The sequence below is a fragment of the Oncorhynchus mykiss genome, chromosome 25 (assembly GCF_057628025.1).
Source record: "Oncorhynchus mykiss isolate SJ-2025 chromosome 25, ASM5762802v1, whole genome shotgun sequence".
NCBI lineage: Eukaryota > Metazoa > Chordata > Actinopteri > Salmoniformes > Salmonidae > Oncorhynchus > Oncorhynchus mykiss.
Window position 1 is genome coordinate 22,340,069 of NC_143046.1, and position 17,277 is coordinate 22,357,345.

The following is a 17,277-nucleotide window of genomic DNA, read 5'->3' on the forward strand; positions in this document are numbered from 1 at the left end:
TTTAATACTTTTGAAAACATGTCTAAAATACTGTTTTTCCTTTATCATTATGGGGTATTGTGTGTAGGTTGCTGAGAACATTTATTGATTTAACCTATTTTAAAATAAGGCTGTAATGTAACAAAATGTGGACAAAGTAAAGGGGTCTGAAAACTTTTCAAAGGCACCGTAAATAGGCCTCGTTAGAAGGTGGGGAAAAAGTTATCCAGAAGGGTCATGGAGGGGCCAGTAGTCTTATCTTATCTTTCTATTAAATCATTCTAAATACCAGAGCCCAATGATCAAGGGCACCCAAGTGGCGCAGAGGTCTGAAGCACTGCATCTAAGTGCGACAGGCATCACTACAGCCCCTGGTTCGAAACCAGGCTGTACCACATCTGGCTGTGATTGGAAGTTTTTTAGGGCGGCGCACAATTGGCCCAGCGTCATCCGGGTTTGGCCGTCATTGTAAATAAGAATTTTTTCTTAACTGACTTGGCTAGTTTAATACATTTTCTTGTAAAAACATTCAAAATTACCCTGACCCTCAACCACGGCAATATCCCAGCATAAATCTGGGCATGAACCCATTAGGCCTAAACAGCATTGACAGAGCCCTACCTGAAACAAATAGGTACAACATTTTAACCAGAATCTAGCTATGTTCACAATCTCATATATGGTATGTTATCCATTCATGCTTTTATATGTTCTATTTACATTACCGGTCAAAAGTTTTAGAACACCTACTCATTCAAGGGTTTCTTTATTTTTACTATTTTCTACATTGTAGCATAATAATGAAGACATCAAAACTATGAAATAACACATTTGGAATCATGTAGTACCCAAAAAAGTGTTAAACAAATCCAAATATATTTGAGATTCTTCAAATAGCCACCCATTTGCCTTGAGCATTGCACACTCTTGGCATTCTCTCAACCAGCTTCATGGGAAAGACACCTGTAATGCCTTTCAATTAACAGGTGTGCCTTGTTAAAAGTTAATTTGTGGAATATCTTTCCTTCTTAATGCATTTGAGTCAATCAGTTGTGTGGTGACAAGGAAGTGGGTACAGAAGATAGCCCTATTTGGTAAAAGACCAAGTCCATATTATGGCAAGAACAGCTAAAAATAAACAAAGAGAAACAACAGTCCATCATTACTTTAAGACATGGTCAGTCAATACAGAAAATTAAGAACTTTGAAAGTTTCTTCAAGTGCAGTCACAAAAACCATCAAGCACTATGATGAAACTGGCTCTCATAAGGACCGCCACAGGAATGGAAGACCCGGAGTTCATTAGAGTTACCAGCCTCAGAAATTGTAGCCCAAATAAATGCTTCACAGAGTTCAAGTAACAAACACATCTCAACATCAACTGTTCAGAGACTATGAATCAGGCCTTCATGGTCAAATTGCTGCAAAAGAAACCACAACTAAAGGACACCAATAAGAAGAGATTTGCTTGGGCCAAGAAACACGAGAAATGGACATTAGACTGGTGGAAAATTGTCCTTTGGTCTAGAGTCCAAATCGGCGATTCTTGGTTCCAACCACCGTGTCTTTGTGAGACGCACTGTGGGTGAACGGATTATCTCCACATGTTTATTTCCCACCGTAAAGCATGGAGGAGGTGGTGTGATGGTGCTTTGCTGGTGACACTGATTTATTTAAAATTCAAGGCACACTTAACCAGCAAGGCTACCACAGCATTCTGCTGTCTAATGGTTTGGGCTTAGTGAGACTATCATTTGTTTTTCAACAGGACAATGACCCAACACATCTACAGGCTGTGTAAGGGCTATTCTACCAAGGAGAGTGATGGAGTGCTGCATCAGATGATCAGGCCTCCACAATCCCCCAACCTCAACCAAATTGAGATGGTTGGGGATGAGTCGGACCGCAGAGTGAAGGAAAAGCAGCCAACAAGTGCTCAGCATATGTGGGAACTCCTTCAAGAATGTTGGAAAAGCATTCCTGGTGGAACTGGTTGAGAGAATGCCAAGACTGTGCAAAGTTTGGCTCAAACATTAAAATATTCCACAAATTAACATTTAAGAAGGCACACCTGTTAATTGAAATGCACTCCAGGTGACTATCCCATGAAGCTGGTTGAGAGAATGCCAAGCGTGTGCAAAGCTGTCATCAAGGCAAAGGGAGGCTATTTGAAGAATCTCAACTATAACATTGATTTATTTAACACTTTTTTTATTACGACATGATTCCATTTGTGTCATTTCATAGTTGTGATGTCTTCACTATTATTCTATAATGTAGGAAATAGCAAAAAATAAGGAAAAACCCTGGAATGAAGTTCTAAAACTTTTGACCAGTAGTGTTTATCTGTATATTACCCAATGAAATCAAGCCACACCCAGCCATGATTACAGACACCTGTGTTTCCCTTGAAACGATATAAACTAGTGACCCGCAGTGTTTGTCATTATACCCTGATGAAGACAGGCTTGTCTGTTGAAATGTTGGTAATTAAATTATTTTAAAAAATGTTTACCTTTATTTAACCAAGTAAAACCCATTGGAGGTTAAAAGCATATTTTACGAGGCGACCTGGCAAGAAAGCAAAAGGGAAATAGCAACGTGTACATAAATAAAAGAAAATTACAGAATATACTCGTAAAATAACGGCCACAAGTCGCAGATACAATTGAAAATTAGAAACAACTGCAGCCATCACAAACCGTGTTGCCCGTTTTTAGACTGATCGACAAGGGCACTAAATCTCCCAACTTTAATATATTTTGAAGCATGTTCCAGGATGAAGGGGCATTATTGCATCTGAGCTCCTAGTGTGCGGCTCTCCTTTTCTTTTTCAAGTGTTCTACCCAAGCCAGCAAGCACCTCGCCAAAGCAGGTGTGCGTTTCTTTCGCCTCCACACAATCTTAAAATACCCACATACATATTCCACATTTCCCTACATTCAGTACTCTACTGAATATAGGAGAAATGTGCAATATGTATTATGTATGTGGCACAGTGCACAATGTGTACGTTGGGTAAGGTTTAATGCATGTATTATGCTGAATGTGTAATGTACAGTGTATTTTGTAAACGGCAGTACTGTGTCCAAGAATTTTCACCCTGGGGACATTAAAGTTGATCCTATCATCTTTGATGGCTTTAGTATCCTTATGTCCCTACTCTTCTACTCTCTTCTACTCTACATATTGCCCATATTGCCCTAAAACCCATGAAATCTAAAATAAACTAATTGTAGGTGTTTAATGAGAGCGAGATATGGTCCTACTTCAGCGTTGAAGTCACCTTGAGACAAAAGCAATTGGCCCAGATAGCTAGTTGTTTTCGCTAGTGCTGAGCCGCCATTTCCTAACAGGGAAGGGAGACATGTTGGAACAAACAATAAAAGAGGAGCGGCCATTTCCAGCACACCGATTTTTTTTCGTGGCCTGGTGATTTTTTTTGCACGTTAAAACTAGAGCAGTGAACACACATTTTGTGAAAATATACATGGCTCATGAAGAATTGGTCATTCGAATAATATTAACGTTAAAAGGGAATGTAAGTGGAACGTTTACATAAGCAAAGATCAAGGAAAAGCATGAAGCCTTGGCGATTAAAGCTAACTAATGCCAGCTAACTAGCTTAACTTACCAACTACAACTGGCACATGGAAGTAAACCAGACATGTTTGCATGATAAACGTAACTGTACAAATATTGTACAATTAGCTATGACTTTTCTCCACATACATCTCCGATATTAAATTGTCCAAAATAATGAAAACGTATATTACCTTATGTGTGGGATTCCAACTCCTCCTTGTAATATTTTGTACAGTTTGCTTTCATATAACAACTGTGGGTGTCTGGCTTTCTGAGATTCCAATTTTACAGCTACCTCCTGTAAAACAAAATGATCAGTAAGTTAGCTAACGTAGTAGTCCCACCGAGTTAGTAACACTTTAGACTAGCCACGTTAGCTAGGCAGCGTTTAGTTATTAACGTCACAGATGCATAGTCAATCGTAATTTACTAACTAGGTACAACAAACGTGTTATTTCTAAGAAACGAACGTTATGCAGTCCGTTACACGTTTTAGTGTGGCCAATATCGACAAGTATCTTAGATGACAGTTAGCTAGCTAGGCGAATGTTAGCTGGGTATTCATTGAGCATCGTTGGCAAATATTTCAGCTAACGTTAGGAAGGCTAACTAAGCTATCTTCTGTTCAATCTCCGAGTCGGCTTGGCTGTTGGTTAACACAGCGAACACTTAGTTAAGCACTAGTTAAATGTTTATTACCTCTCCATTTGTGATGTTGATCGCCAGGTATATGTCACCAAATGATCCAGATCCAATTTTTCTGACAAGTTTGTATTTTCCACCAACAATGAATTCGGCTTTTGAGCCGCTGCTGCTTGCCATATCCTCAAAATCACGAGCAACCCCAATCAGTTTAAAATAGTATTCTCTGGGACTGCTCCGTCGGTTCCCCTACTCGGCCAGCTCGTTATCAGAACATATCGTGAACATACAATCCTGGTTGGTCGTGGGCTATGTACTTGAAACAATGTAATGTTAGCGAACTAGGACAGACTGTGTTTATTCTCAAGCGATATTCACAAGCTAGCTAGTAAAAAACACACAAAATAAACCCAACACATATCACGAAAAAGGCCAAACAATTATTCTGAAAACACTTCTAATGTGCCGTGTTAGTCCGTCGCCCAGTGCCTCGTCGCTAGCCCGCTAGCGTCGAGCTATCTAAATGACACCAGTGGTACTGCGAAGCCCCGTTCGATAATCTGTTTGTACCACCTCCGCAAGAGGGGCAATATTGTTCTTGTTTGTCAAATTTTCGATGAAAGTTACAGCTTTTATGTGGTTCTCCTTTGTTCGTATTATTTTTTACGGAAACCTAGGGTCGCTGCTTTCCTTCAAAGCGCAACCCACTCACTCCGCCATTTTCTTGTCACTACTCCACAAAAATGCACTATCCGTCTCGAGGTGATTCTAGCTAGCTTAGCTTCAGAACAAGGCGCAGGCGGGCGCGAGGAACACTGGGGGGCGCGAGCGCAGAGGACGCCTTGTGACGTTTTGAATTTGCGCTTACGAAAGAGAGCCTTGCCTAGTAAGTGCGCGTGAGAAAAATAAAGAAACAGTTTAGCATATTACAACGTTCAATGTATGCATTGTAATTAGTGTGCAAGATATCAAGTACTTTCCACTGATGTTTTCAGATCAAAAGCCGCGCTCTACCTTTTCATTTAATGTTCGGGACACATTTCAAATCTAAGCGAATGTTATGCCATGGATCATATAACCAAAGCCTATGCGTTGGGACTTGACATTAGAGAACCCATTTTTAACAAATGTCGGTTTCATTTTGGTGACAGTTATTTCTACATAGGCTACTATATTGACAGCGTCATTGTAATAAGTGTCACCAGTGTTACAACGGTTCACTGGTGCCATCTATTGCCTCACTGATTCACAGATCTTTTTCGTGAAACAAATCCTAGCCTGTTTGACATTATCCTCCCTCTTAACACTTAATTAGGTTGTATTCTCCTGCCCAGACATTGCTGACGCATACCATATTTTACAACGCCTGGATAGGTATTTTACATATCAGCTAATCACATACATTATAGCAATCTGGTGCCGTTGAGAAAGTTAAACAGGGAACAGTCATTTCTGTTGGTAATATTATTTATAGTCAAGAGCACATCCAGAAAACATAAGGTCTTTAAAGAAGTGGAACTTATGGAAGCTCGGTCCAAGAATTGAACCCTGTGGCTCCCCCATAGAGACAGCCAGAGGCCCGGACGACAGACCCTCCGATTTGACACACTGAACTCTATCAGAGAAGTAGTTGGTGAAGCAGGCGAGGCAATCATTTGAGAAACCAAGGCTGTCGAGTCTGCCGATGAGGATGTGGTGATTGACAGAGTCGAAAGCCTTGGCCAGGTCAAGGAATACGGCTGCACAGTATTGTTTCTTATCGATGGCGGTTAAGATATCGTTTAGGACCTTGAGCGTGGCTGAGGTGCACCCATGAACAGCTCTGAAACCAGATTGCATAGCGAAAGCCAAGTTTGTTGACTTGGCTTTCGAAGACCATAGAATGGCAGGGTAGGATTGATATAGGTCTGTAGTAGTTTGGGTCAAGAGTGTCCCCCCCTTTGAAGAGGGGGATGACCGCAGCTGCTTTCCAATCTTTGGGAATCTCAGACGACACGAAAGAGAGGTTGAACAGGCTAGTAATAGGGGTGGCAACAATTTCGGCAGATCATTTTAGAAAGAAAGGGTCCAGATTGTCTAGCTGATTTGTAGGGGTCTAGATTTTGCAGCTCTTTCAGAACATCAGCTGACTGGATTTGGGAGAAGGAGAAATGGGGAAGGCTTGGGCGAGTTGCTGTGGGGGGTGCAGTGCTGTTGACCGGGGTAGGGGTAGCCAGGTGGAAAGCATGGCCAGCCATAGAAAAATGCTTATTGAAATTGTCAATTATAGTGGATTTATCGGTGGTGACAGTGTTTCCTATCTTCAGTGCAGTGGGCAGCTGGGAGGAGGTGTTCTTATTCTCCATGGACTTTACAGTGTCCCAGAACTTTTTTGAGTTTGTGTTGCAGGAAGCAAATTTCTGCTTGAAAAAGCTAGCCTTGGTTTTTCTAACTGCCTGTGTATATTGGTTTCTAGCTTCCCTGAAAAGTTGTATATCACGGGGGCTGTTCGATGCTAATGCAGAACGCCATAGGATGTTGTGTTGGTTAAGGGTAGTCAGGTCTGGAGAGAACCAAGGGCTATATCTGTTCCTGGTTCTACATTTCTAGAATGGGGCATGCTTATTTATGATGGTGAGGAAGGCATTTAAAAAAAATAACCAGGCATCCTCTACTGACGGGATGAGATCAATATCCTTCCAGTAAGTCATAATTATTAGATATGTAAGTCATAATAATTAAATACCATGTCATAATTATGAGATAATAAGTCATATGAGATAGTGATAATAATGATATTGTAAGTCATAATTATAAAATTATAAGTCATTATTATGAGATAGTAAGTCATAATAATGCGATACTAAGTCATTATAGTTATGTGATAGTAAGTAAAATCAATCAAATCAAATTTGTCACATGCTTCGTTAAAACAGGTGTAGACTACCAGTGAAATGCTTACTTATGGGCCTTCCCCTACCATGCAGAGAGAAAAAAAGAGAAACAATAGAAAAATAGAGAAATAATAACACAAGGAATAAATACACAATGAGTAACAATAACTTGGCTATATACATGGGGTACCAGTGCCGAGTCGATGTGCAGGGGTACGAGGTAATTAAGGTAATGTTGTCACGCCCTGACCTGAGTTTTCTTTGTTTTCTTTATTGTTTTGGTTAGGTCAGGGTGTGACATGGGTGATGTATGTGTTTTTGTACTGTCTAGGGGTTTTGTAGGTTTATAGGGTTGTTTATCATCTAGGTGTTCATATATGTCTATGGTTGCCTAGATTGGTTCTCAATTAGAGGCAGGTGTTTATCGTTGTCTCTGATTGGGAACCATATTTAGGCAGCCATCTTCTTTGGGTATTTCGTGGGTTATTGTCTATGTCTAGTTGCCTGTGTCTGCATTAGTATTATATAGCTTCACGTTCGGTTTGTTGTTTTGTAAGTTTGTTTAGTGTCCGTCTTTATTACGGGTCGCAGTCCGGAGTCTACCATGACGGGTCGCAGTCCGGAAGCTACCACGACGGGTCACAGTCCGGATCCGCCAGAGTCTCCCTCCTGTCCTGAGCCGCCAGCCAGCCATGAGCCGCCAGAGCCGTCACCCAGCCAGGAGCCGCCAGAGCCATCAGCCAGCCAGGAGCCTCCAGAGCCGTCAGCCATATTGGTGAAGTTATTAGTTACACTTTGGATGGTGTAGCAATACACCCAGTCACTACAAAGATACAGGTGTCCTTCCCAACTCAGTCGCCGGAGAGGAAGAAAACCGCACAGGGATTTCACCATGAGGCCAATGGTGACTTTAAAACAGTTTTTGAGTTTAATGGCTGTAATAGGAGAAAACTGAGGATGCATCAACAACATTTTATTTACTCCACAATACTAACCTAAATGACAGAGTGAAAAGAAGGAAGCCTGTATATAATAAAAGTATTCATAAAAATGCATTCTGTTTGCAAAAAGGAATTCAAGTAAAACTGAATAAAAAGCATCATGTTTGGGGAAAATCCAAGACAACACATCACTGAGTACCACTCTTCATATTTTCAAGCATGGTAGTGGCTGCATCATCTTATGGGTATGCTTGTCATTGGCAAGGATAGGAAATGGAATAGAGCTAAGTACAGGCAAAATCCTAGAGGAAAACCTGCTTGAGTCTGCTTTTCAACAGACACTGGTGGACAAAGTCACCTTTCAGCAGGACAATAACCTAAAACACAAGGCCAAAATTACACTGGAGTGGCTTACAATATCAAGACAACATTGAATGTTCCTGAGTGGCCAAGTTACAGTTTTGACATAAATTGGCTTGAAAATCTATAGCAATACTTGGAAATGGCTGTGATCAACAACCAACTTGACAAAGCTTGAAGAATAAAAAATAAATAATAATGTGCAAATATTGTACAATCCTGGTGTGCAAAGCTCTTATAGACTTACCCAGAAAGACTCACAGCTGTAATCGCTGCCAAAGGTGATTCTCACATGTATTTACTTAGGAGTGTAAATATTTAATTAAATGAGATATTTCTCTACTTAATTTAGAATTTTTAAAAAAAATGTCTGAAAACATGTTCTTGGACATTTTTTGATTTTCTTTCAAAATTATGTAGACAAATATCTAATTTAATTAAGTATTTACACTCCTGGTATTATTATTATGGTGGTCTGCTTAAAACATGTAGGTACTACAGACTGGTTCAAGGAGAGGATGAAAATGTCAGTGAAGACACTTGCCAGTTGGTCAGTGCATGCTCTGAGTACGCGTCCTGGTAATCAGTTTGGCTTTGTGGCCTTGTGAATGTTAACCTGTTTACAGGTCTTACTCACATCGGCTACGGAGAGCGTGATCACACAGTCGTTCGGAACAGCTGGTGCTCTCATGCATGGTTCAGTGTTGCTAGCCTCGTAGCAGCATAGAAGGTATTTAGCTTGTCTGGTAGACTCGCATTCCTGGACAGCTCTCCGGCTGAGTTTCCCTTTATAATCCATAATAGCTTCTTAACTACTACAACAATTGGATACCACGAAATTGGGGAGAAAAAAGGGGTAAAAAAAAAGAAAAAAAGAAAGCAGAGCAGTGCTTTATTATGGACAGACTTCTCCCCATCCTAGCTACTGTTGTATCAATATGCTTTGACCATGACAGTGTGTGTGGAATTGTTTTTTGTGTAGGGTGTTACGCTACAGGCTGGCTTGCGCTAGGTTTGTTTCAAACCTAGGTTTGTTTGTCTTGTTTAATCCGATTCATGTTACCGTGGTTGTGCTTTGTGCTGCCTCGCCTGTGCCTTTGGGCCAGGGTGTAAATTAAAGTTATCCAGTTATCACCTATCTCTGTATTGTAATGTTTTTAAAATGGTATAAACTGCCTTCATTTTGCTGGACCACAGGAAGAGTAGCTGCTGCTTTGCCAGCAGCTAATGGTAATCCATAATAAATACAAATACACACACACCCTCCCTTGAGCTTTACCAACTCTGCCGTTCTGTGCTGCCGATGTAAAGAAAAACCAGCTAGATTTATATTTACCATTTTCTTGTTCAGCCACAACTCAGAGAAACATAGGATATTATAGTTCTTCAGATCACGTTGATATGATAGTCTTGAATGGAGCTCATACAGATATGTAAGTCATAATAATGAGATAGTAAGACACTATTATGAGATACAGTATATAAGTCACGATTATGAGAGTAGTAATGACTGCTCTTCCCCTCCCTAAAATGGGCTCAGTGTGAGGTGTATGAAGGTGGCATGTGCTCCAGAGAGAAAAAGTAAGTATAAAACACGGGTTATTTACCTTGTGTAAATAGGGTTTCTGAGAGAGTATTATTCCTTTTATACCTATCCTACTATGTGCTGTAATGTAAGTATGAAGCACAAGGGTGAGGCTATTTGCCTGCAGTAAAGAAAGCTTCGGAGATAATTATTCCCTATATAATATAGATGATTGATGCTGTCTTTTAGGCTATTTCAATCACTAGGAAACACTGGCAAAGTGATGCCAGACCACACAGAAAGGTGAGGCAATATGTCAATAAGAAAGTCTGAGAAAATAAGATGATGAAGCAGGTGCTAGATGCACCTAGAAACCTAGACTCAATGATACTGACCTTCAAACCTTACCCCAGTTTCGGTGAGGTAACTTTACATGACCATGTTCTAGAAACATTTTCCCTATCACCAAAGGGACCACTGATGCACAAATGTGCCACTGACGCACATATCTATTTTATGTATTGACTGTGGCTAGAAATTCGGTAGGGTGATTAAAAAAATGAAAACATATTTTGGGATAGAGACACATCATGAGCGGTCCTTTAACCGATACATTTTATTCTGATCAACCATGCTTAAATAAACAGTAAACAAATAACTTATAGACATCATAATTCGTTAAAAAAACATCAAATCATTAGATAAATCTTGTAATTTAAGAGAAAGAGTGTAGACTCAGTATTACGCTCATTAATCCTTGAGGTTTCTGTTGAGCATTTTACATTCAATCAAGCTCTTTTGAATTGAAGGTACCACATTCCATTTATTTTTCACAGGCTCAACTGTAAGCATGTCCTGGTCAAGCATGGAGGAGTGTTTGAGGCATAACAAGAAGACACAGTTGATAACGTGGCACACAACCATTGGTTAATGCATGCAATGTCTGAGCAGGGAAATGAGACAGGGGCTGCAGTCCAAACATGTTATTTTTGACCCCTCAGCCCTTGCGCTAGCCGGATGCAGTTTGACTGCCATCTGAAGTGGAGATCCATTTCACTAACGTTACCCCCTCGGCTCTCGATTCAGCTTGAGGAAGCGAGTGAAGAACCATGATCACTTGTGGGGTTGATATGACCCACAATTCAATGCGAACTGTACTCATACTTCGGTGGCTGAAGCATATGAGGGCTGCATTTTCGGCATGTCAGACAAAATTATGAAGCTAGCTTAACCCTTGTGTTGTCTTAAGGGTAAAAAATGACCCACCACTATGTTTAACAGCAGAGAAACCCCCCAAAATTATATTTTTCCCATTTTAAATGTATGACTTTTCCTAGTGACTCGAAAAAGTTAAACATCTCCTTTGTACATATTTCTCCATGAAAGCTGTACACCACCAGGGTACAAAGACTGTCTTAGGGTAATTTTTGACCAGGCAGTCATAAAACGATTTACACACCACTAAAACCACAAAGACACACACACACACAAACAATGAGACATTTAGATTATGTGTGCTACTGATTGAACTCAGTCAGCAGCTCCTGAAGAGGAAGATCACCATGGTCGGCAAAGTTAGAAAGAACAAGCCTGAGCTCACCCCTGTACTCCTCGCAACAAGTGGGAGAGAGGCCTTCTCATCAAAGTTTGCCTTCACCCACACCACCACTCTACTTTCTTACCTCCCATTGAGGAACAAGAATGTGGTCCTCCTGAGCACACTGCACAAAACGGCTGAGATTAGTGATCGTGAAGACAGGAAGCCAGTCATCATCCTGGACTACAACCACAACAAAGGAGGCATAGACAACCTGGACAAGGTGATTGGAACGTGCAGCTGCAGGAGGATGACTGCCCGCTGGCCCCTGGTCATCTTCCATAACATCATTGATGTGTCCTCATATAATGCCTTAGTGATATGGAACAAGATCAACCCTACCTGGATGCCTGATAAGCAGAACAAGACGAGGGTGGAGCAGCTGGGAAAGGCACTTGTAACCCCACACATTCAAAGAAGGGAGCCCCTCGCCCGCACAGCAGCCTCTGCAGAGCTTGTGAAAGCTGTTCAGGGGACTGAATCTTGTCCTGATCCACCTGAGGCTGCAGCTGGGGCAGACAAGAGGAGGAGATGCCAATTTCTGCACATTTCTGCTACTTTCTCAGTAGCTTTATCAATAATAATAATAATAATAATAATAATCAACAATTATAACAGGTGTGTTGTAATAAAAATGAGTGGTGTCCACTGATTAAATGCAGTCTTTCTGCATTGTGAAGAGGGAAAACCCAGATATTCACAACGTTTGTGATGAATGACAGATTGTTTCTTCATGCAAAATAGATTTGGGGTTTAAAATTCAATTAAGCTGCTTTATTTTAGGGGTTTAGTGAAGGCGGGTCATCTTTGATCATTAGGACAAGGGGATATACAGAATGAAAAACTACATAAGGGTTAATAAAAAAATATATAGATGACATTGATTTTATCATTGGCAAATTGGCTTACTCTGGTAGTGAGGAACATATAAAACCTAGCTAGCTTCAAATTTATTGGAATAAATGACCAAACTATAAAACTAGCTAGCCAGCTTTGGGTAAATGTAGCATGCTAGCTACCTGACAGGAGTGCTAGCTAGCTATGTTACCTTACTAGGTACATTCACAGCTTTAGGTTGGTTGTTTTTAAGCTCAATTTCAAGATTTCCACCAAGGCCTTTGTTTCTCAATCAAACTGTCCACTTAGGAAGCAACACTGATTGACAATAAATTTCACATGCTGTTGTGCAAATGGAATAGACAACAGTTGGAAATTATAGGCAATTAGCAAAACACCCCCAATAAAGTAGTGGTTCTGCAGGTGGTGACCACAGACCACTTCTCAGTTCCTATGCTTCCTGGCTGATGTTTTGGTCACTTTTGAATGCTGGCGGTGCTTTCACTCTAGTGGTAGCATGAGACGGAGTCTACAACCCACACAACTGGCTCAGGTAGTGCAGCTCATCCAGGATGGCACATCAATGCGAGCTGTGGCAAGAAGGTTTGCTGTGTCTGTCAGCGTAGTGTCCAGAGCATGGAGGCGCTACCAGGAGACAGGCCAGTACATCAGGAGACGTGGAGGAGGCCGTAGGAGGGCAACAACCCAGCAGCAAGACCGCTACCTCCGGATTTGTGCAAGGAGGAGCAGGAGGAGCACTGCCAGAGACCTGCAAAATGACCTCCAGCAGGCCACAAATGTGCATGTGTCTGCTCAAACGGTCAGAAACAGACTCCATGAGGGTGGTATGAGGGCCCGACGTCCACAGGTGGGGGTTGTGCTTACAGCCCAACACCGTGCAGGACGTTTGGTATTTACCAGAAAACACCAAGATTGGCAAATTCGCCACTGGCGCCCTGTGCTCTTCACAGATGAAAGCAGGTTCACACTGAGCACATGTGACAGAGTCTGGAGATGCCGTGGAGAACGTTCTGCTGCCTGCAACATCCTCCAGCATGACCGGTTTGGCGGTGGGTCAGTCATGGTGTGGGGTAGTATTTATTTGGGGGGCCGCACAGCCCTCCATGTACTCGCCAGAGGTAGCCTGACTGCCATTAGGTACCGAGATGAGATCCTCAGTCCCCTTATGAGACCATATGCTGGTGCGGTTGGCCCTGGGTTCCTCCTAATGCAAGACAATGCTAGACCTCATGTGGCTGGAGTGTGTCAGCAGTTCCTGCAAGAGGAAGGCATTGATTCTATGGACTGGCCCGCCCGTTCCCCAGACCTGAATCAAACTGAGCACATCTGGGACATCATGTCTCGCTCCATCCACCAACGCCACGTTGCACCACAGACTGTCCAGGAGTTGGTGGATGCTTTAGTCCAGGTCTGGGAGGAGATCCCTCAGGAGACCATCCGCCACCTCATCAAGAGCATACCCAGGTGTTGTAGGGAGGTCATACAGGCACGTGGAGGCCACACACACTACTGAGCCTAATTTTGACTTGTTTGAAGGACATTACATCAAAGTTGGATCAGCCTGTAGTGTGGTTTTCCACTTTAATTTTGAGTGTGACTCCAAATCCAGACCTCCATGGGTTGGTAAATGTATTTCCATTGATAATTTTGTGTGATTTGGTTGTCAGCACATTCAACTACGTAAAGAAAAAAGTATTTAATAAGAATATTTCATTCATTCAGATCTAGGATATGTTATTTTAGTGTTCCCTTTATTTTTTTGAGCAGTGTATTTTCCAACGGGGCTAATCATTTGGGTGAGTTTTTTTTCTCGCCTGCGTTGCCTCGTTTCACTGCCAAAAATAAAATTGAACCATCTAGTGTTCGGCAAAATAACAACACAATGTCAAATACAGGTAGCCTAGTCAAAATTAACATTCAATCACATTAACTCTCTTGCGACAATTCCACTAACGGTTTGTATGTTGCCAAACGTAGCTGCTGCTCATGTTGGTATCTGTACTGATGGCGCAAAAGCCATGACAGGGAGACATAGTGGAGTGGTAACGCACGTACAAGCAGTTGCTCCCGACACCACTTGGGTACACTGCAGCATCCACCAAGAGACTTTTGCTGCCAAGGGAATGCCTGACAGCTTCAAAGACGTTTTGGACACTACAGTGAAAACAGTTGCTTTGCTAAAGCAAGGCCCCTGAACTCTCGTGTATTTTCTGCACTATGCAATGATATGGGCAGCGACCATGTAACACTTTTACAACAGAAGTGTGCTGGTTATCAAGGGGCAAAGTATTGACACGTTTTTTTTTAATAGATAGATGAGCTTCAAGTTTTCTTTACTGACCATCATTTTCACTTGTCTGACCGCTTCGCTTGCATGATGATGAGTTTCTCACACGACTGGCCTATCTGGGGATATTTTTTCTCACCTGAATGATCTGAATTTAGGATTACAGGGACTCTCCTTAACTATATTCAATGTGCGGGACAAAGTTGAGGCTATGATTCAGAAGTTGGAGCTCTTCTCTGACTGCATTAACAAGGACAACAAACATGTCTTTCCATCATTGTATGATTTTTTGTGTGCAAATGAACTCAAGCTTACGGACAATATCATATGTGATTTAGCGAAGTACCTGCGCAATTACACAGGTACTTTCCCGAAACAGATTACACAAACAACTGGATTTGTTATCCCTTTCATGCCCTGCCTCCAGTCCACTTATCGATATCTAAACAAGAGAGCCTCATTCGAAATTGCAACAAGCCGTTCTGTGAAAATTGAATTGAATCAAAAGCCACTGCCAGATTTCTGGATTGGGCTATGCTCAGAGTATCCCGCTTTGGGCAAATTGCCTGTTAAGACACTGATGCCCTTTGCAACCACATACCTATGTGAGAGTGGATTCTCAGCTCTCACTAGCATGAAAACTAAACACAGGCACAGACTGTGTGTGGAAAATGATTTAACACTGAGACTCTCCAATAGAACCCAACACTGCAGAGTTATGTTCATTCTTTCAAGCACACCCTTCTCATTAACCTATGGTGAGTTATTCACCATTTTTGATGAACAAATAAGGTTTTATATGTAAGATGGTTAAATAAAGAGCAGAATTATTGATTATTATCATATTATTATTATTTGTGCCTTGGTCCTATAAGAACACTTTGTCACTTCCCACGAGCCGGGTTGTAACAATAACTCATACTCATTCTTATGTTTAATAAATGTATCATATAGTGTGTGTGTGGAAGGCTTACATTGATGGCAAAAAACAACATTTGAGAGTACGCTGACCCTATGTAACGCTTGTCATCTGGAGAAAGAGAGGAGGACCAAGGTGCAGCGTGGTAAGTGTTCATTATTTTAATAAAACAACTGAACAACAAAAACGACAAACGAACAGTCCTGTAAGGTGATGAAGAAACACTAAACAGAAAATAATCACCCGCAACCAACATGGGGAAAACAGGCTACCTAAGTATGATTCTCAATCTGAGACAACGATCGACAGCTGCCTCTGATTGAGAACCATACCAGGCCAAACACAGAAATACAACAAAGAAAAAAGAACATAGACTACCCACCCCAACTCACGCCCTGACCAAACTAACACAAAGACATAATAAAGGAACTAAGGTCAGAACGTGACACCCTAGTGCTAGATGGGGTACGCAGCTAGAGGTTGAATGTTTGAAAGGGTACGGGACTATACATGTTTGGGAACCACTGCTGTAGATGATCTATTGCTGCATGCTCACTGTGTTGAGCATAAAGGACCAGTGGTTATTCTTGGAAAAAAGTGAGATTTTGAAATAGAGTTCATATCTTCAATTTTGAGAGTTATTCGGCAAAGGTAAATGTGTTGAAAACCTCAGAATCTGCTCTTTCTGATACTATATAGAAATCAGAACATCTTACCTGTATCTGTAGGATTTGAAAAAGTAACTTTTTGGTGGTTCTGAAAGTAATTACATGTCCTTCTAAAACTGCTTATAACACTAATGTTGTGATCTCTAAATTCTAACATAGGTGTGTCAAAAATATGCATTTAGTTCAAGCCAAGGACAGAGGATTGCATGTCTTTAAAAATTGCAGAGATACATGTATTGTAAACAAAATGGAAGAAGTTGAGCCTCACGCTTCAACGCTCTTAGTTGATCCACTATGCTGTTTACTTTCTATCGCTGAGTCTACCTTTAATTGAAACAATAACAAAGTGGTCACCTGCCTCTGTTTGAGTAAAAAGAAGACGGATGGGCCTACAGAATGGTACCAATGTCAAATTCATAGACGGGGCTATGGATGCAAGGACTGACCGTCCATGAAATCAAAATGATAGTTTTAACCATGTTTAACGCCTCCCCTCAAAGTGATCTGAAAATGGAGGGAAAAAGATTAAACTCAGACAGAGCTTGCCGCATATGACCTGCTGTACAGATGCCTTAGAAATTAGTAGCCTAGCTACATACTACTCTGATATTTCCATTCATTCTAAAATATACAGGATTATCTTCTTGAGCAATGATTCAATTGAGAATGCACAAGGTGTACTGTGTGACTTGGTTATCTTTCTGAGTCATTTGTGGATGCACGTTTTCATTTAGAGACTACAAATTACATTGACAAAGCCAAAGGATGACTGATATCCTGCATTGTTAAAGTCTCAAAGCACAATTGACCTCTTTAGAAAGCAAGTTCAACTTCTTCCAGTCATTCCACTCATTTTCAACCAATGAACAGTCACTCACTTTGGGAGCTGTGTAGTGAAACTGGGGTTTGCCTGAAAAATAATGGTTTGTCTCTTTTTTTATTCCTATACAGACACAATAGAAAAATAGTTATTTAGAAATAAGTACATCTTATTCTGACAATGTGAATTGAAAAAGGGAAGATATGTACTGTGTTTGTTTTGT

At 41.2% G+C, this 17,277-nt stretch overlaps 1 protein-coding gene and 1 long non-coding RNA gene across 10 annotated transcripts in view; one reads left to right on the top strand and one right to left on the bottom strand.

Moving 5' to 3' along the window:
* Nucleotides 1-5,335, bottom strand: part of LOC110504775 (casein kinase I) — a 26,795-nt gene extending 21,460 nt beyond the window's left edge. For 8 of the 9 annotated variants that reach the window (XR_016491577.1, XM_090219406.1, XM_090219405.1 and 5 more), the window contains exons 1-2: nt 4,264-5,091; nt 3,756-3,862 (exon numbers count right to left, since the gene is read on the bottom strand). Coding sequence is in view for 8 of the 9 variants with exons in the window: in XM_090219406.1 (XP_090075532.1) it covers nt 3,756-3,862; nt 4,264-4,386 (230 nt within the window). In the remaining variant the exon portion in view is untranslated. Of the gene's footprint in view, nt 1-3,755; nt 3,863-4,263 lie in introns of all 9 variants that reach the window. The other variant, XM_090219404.1, reaches the window with a different exon arrangement.
* Nucleotides 3,340-9,516, top strand: LOC118946059 (uncharacterized). The gene is made up of 2 exons (XR_005041224.2): nt 3,340-3,520; nt 7,637-9,516. It is a non-coding gene; the product is annotated as an uncharacterized LOC118946059 (long non-coding RNA).
* The last annotated feature ends 7,761 nt before the right edge of the window (nt 9,517-17,277 follow it).